General features: G+C 36.1%; 1 protein-coding gene across 1 annotated transcript; it reads right to left on the bottom strand.

Moving 5' to 3' along the window:
* Nucleotides 1-465: 465 nt before the first annotated feature.
* LOC106002283 (MIT domain-containing protein 1-like) lies at nt 466-2,433 on the bottom strand (the record flags this gene model as incomplete). Its single annotated transcript, XM_013037181.1, has 3 exons — nt 466-975; nt 1,269-1,329; nt 2,321-2,433. Coding segments are annotated over 3 exons (270 nt in total), but the record flags the coding sequence as incomplete, so codon positions are not given.
* Nucleotides 2,434-2,743: the final 310 nt, after the last annotated feature.

Here is a 2,743-nt window from a genome sequence, read left to right as displayed (position 1 = left end):
AAAATGACATGATTTCATGTATTTTTTTGTAGCTGTTTAGTATTTTATGGTATATATGTGGGATATTTCATTCATCTGTTGTTGGGCATTTCAGCTATTTCCACTGTTTGGCTTTTGTATACACAGCTGTCATAAACATAGCTATGCAATGCAATATCTCAAACATTGAATTATGCTTCTCATACACACACACACACACACACACACACACACACACACATATCCAATATGGTAGGACATAAGGTAGATTACTTTCCTTACAGGACTGTAGACTACAAGACAAGGTTAACATTCAATTCATCTTCGTAATAGATGCTCATTACTTACTGACTTATACTCCAATAGCCAAATCAAAATTGGCAAAAACAAAAAAGTTTAAATTAGCTATATGACTTGAAACATTGTAAATCTACAGAATAAGTAGATGTGACCAGTGTTCCACAACTGAACAATGAATCCAAAACCTAGTAGAAATACAAGTTTATTTAAAAATTCACACATTATAAAAATGTTTAAAGTAAAAAGAAGAATCCAATATTTCCTTGCTGTAGTTTGTATTTGTCCCCAAAAGTTCATATGTTGGAAATGTGGTCCTCATTGCAGTAGTGTTGAGAAGTGGACACCAGAGAGATGACTGGCTCTGCCTCACAGGCTTTTACAGACCCAAACTCTCTGAGACACGCATATTGTGTTGTCACATGATATCTACCCACGTTAAGATGCAGGAAGGTTCTCAAAGTTGCCAGCAGCATGCTATTAAGGCTTCTCAGCCACCAGAAATAAGGGCTAAATAAATCTCTATTCGTTACCCAGTGTGTGCTATGTAGTTATGGCATCATAAAAGGAAGAAATGTGCAATACGAGTTAAGCTACTACCCATCATAATTTTTTTGTGTGTTTGTTATGAAAAATGTCCACTGTTGTTTCACGACATGGCCTTAAATCAAAATCACAATATCCAAGGGAAAAACAGCCCTAGGAAGAAAATAAGAGTACTGTTAAAAATGACATGACTAAGAAGGAAGGGGTGACATTGGCCAAGAAGCATTATACTCATAACCTGACATGGAATCGTAACCCCTTTGTTCAACTACTTAATAATAATAAAAATGGCATGACTAAGCTGGGGTTTGGGGCTGTGTCTGTAGTTCCAGAGACTTGGGAAACTGAGGTAAATGATTATTTAAGCCCAGGAGTTCATTTAAAAACAAAACATCAAAACAAATACAGTCTTACGTGTTACACACTTACCCATAAAATTATCTTACCTGTGGTTTCTTAAAGTAATCAAGTCCCCTTCCAATTTTAATCTGCCATCCATTGTTGAACCTATTGACATTAGAATACAGGAAGTTTAAATCAGACTATTATTAAGCATCAGAAAAATTTCCCTTTAAGAAAGGAACCCATTGGAAGTGGCCCTGGGGCTCAAGTGGTGGAGTGCTAGTTTTAATCTGAAGAGCTGAAGGACAGCACCTAGGCCCAGAGTTTAAGCCCCACGACCGACCCCCCCCCTCCAAAAAAAAAAAAAAGAATTAGGAAAGAGAGGAACCCACTTCTGCTGGTAGCAAGAAGACTTGAATCAAACCTGTAGTTAATAGTGGGCTGCTTGTCTACAATGAAACAAAAAGGTCTTAGAAACTATCAGCTGACTTTGATGAGTTGTGTAACAATTAAAACTTACACATAAACTTCAGCTTGTTGATATAAATTTCCTGCTTACAAGTAGTTGACAAAGTATATTCAGGGAGACTGGTAGTGTTCTAAGGGTTCTCCTGCCCAGAGAGAGGAAGTATAAGCAGGAGGAGTTTTGGACCCTGACTTTTGCTTTAACAACAGCAGCTACATTTTCATCTGTTTTGAATATTTAGATCTGGTTTAAGTTTTCACTTAACATGACGATTCCATTGCTATAATCATATTAAAACCATTGTGCTAGAGGGAAAGTATTATTAATTGTACATACTGTTTTCTTATTAACACATTACTATCATGCCTACCCAAATAATTTCTTAACCAACAGGAAATAAAACCACACAGTATTAATTTCACTAGAAGGAATTATTTCGTATCACAACTGTGTATAATAGAGATAAAAGTGCTCCTCTTCCTACATGACACAACATATAAATTCAATTCCACTAGGAAATAATAAGCACACAGGGCAAATTAAGTTTCTGCTTAAAAAGTTGCTAATATTGGCCTTTAATTGAATTTTTAATCTTTAAATATAATATTTATATATAATTAAGTAACATGAAGAGAGCAGTTTAAAGTATGTTTCAACTGCATAAAAGTTAAAATATTATTGTATACTAACCTAATTTCTCGGTCATGTATTGAAGAAGAATATTCTACTTCCAACAGCACTCCATGACTTCTGAGTGACAGTTTTATTTCATTCAGGGCACTTAGCTGCTCTGTCCTATTTCCCTGTCAATGGCAAAAACATAATTTACTGCTTCATTTATTTTATTTATTTATTTTTGCCAGTCTTGAAGCTTGAACTCAGGGCCTGGGTACTGTCCCTGAGCTTTTTTGTTCAAGTCTAGCACTTTTATCACTTGAGCCACAGCGCCACTTGTGGCTTTTTCTGTTTATGTGGTACTAAGGAATTGAACCCAGGGCTTCATGCATGCTAAGAAAGCACTCTACTACTAAGCCACATTCCCAGCCTCATTTATTAATATTTCACATTATTAGCTGGGCACAGCAGCCCACACCTACTGATGGAGAGGCTGAG

The sequence above is a fragment of the Dipodomys ordii genome, unplaced genomic scaffold, assembly GCF_000151885.1.
Source record: "Dipodomys ordii isolate 6190 unplaced genomic scaffold, Dord_2.0 Scaffold6618, whole genome shotgun sequence".
Lineage (NCBI taxonomy): Eukaryota > Metazoa > Chordata > Mammalia > Rodentia > Heteromyidae > Dipodomys > Dipodomys ordii.
The sequence above is the reverse complement of the archived record's forward strand: the minus strand, read 5'-3'. Positions and strand labels throughout refer to the sequence as shown.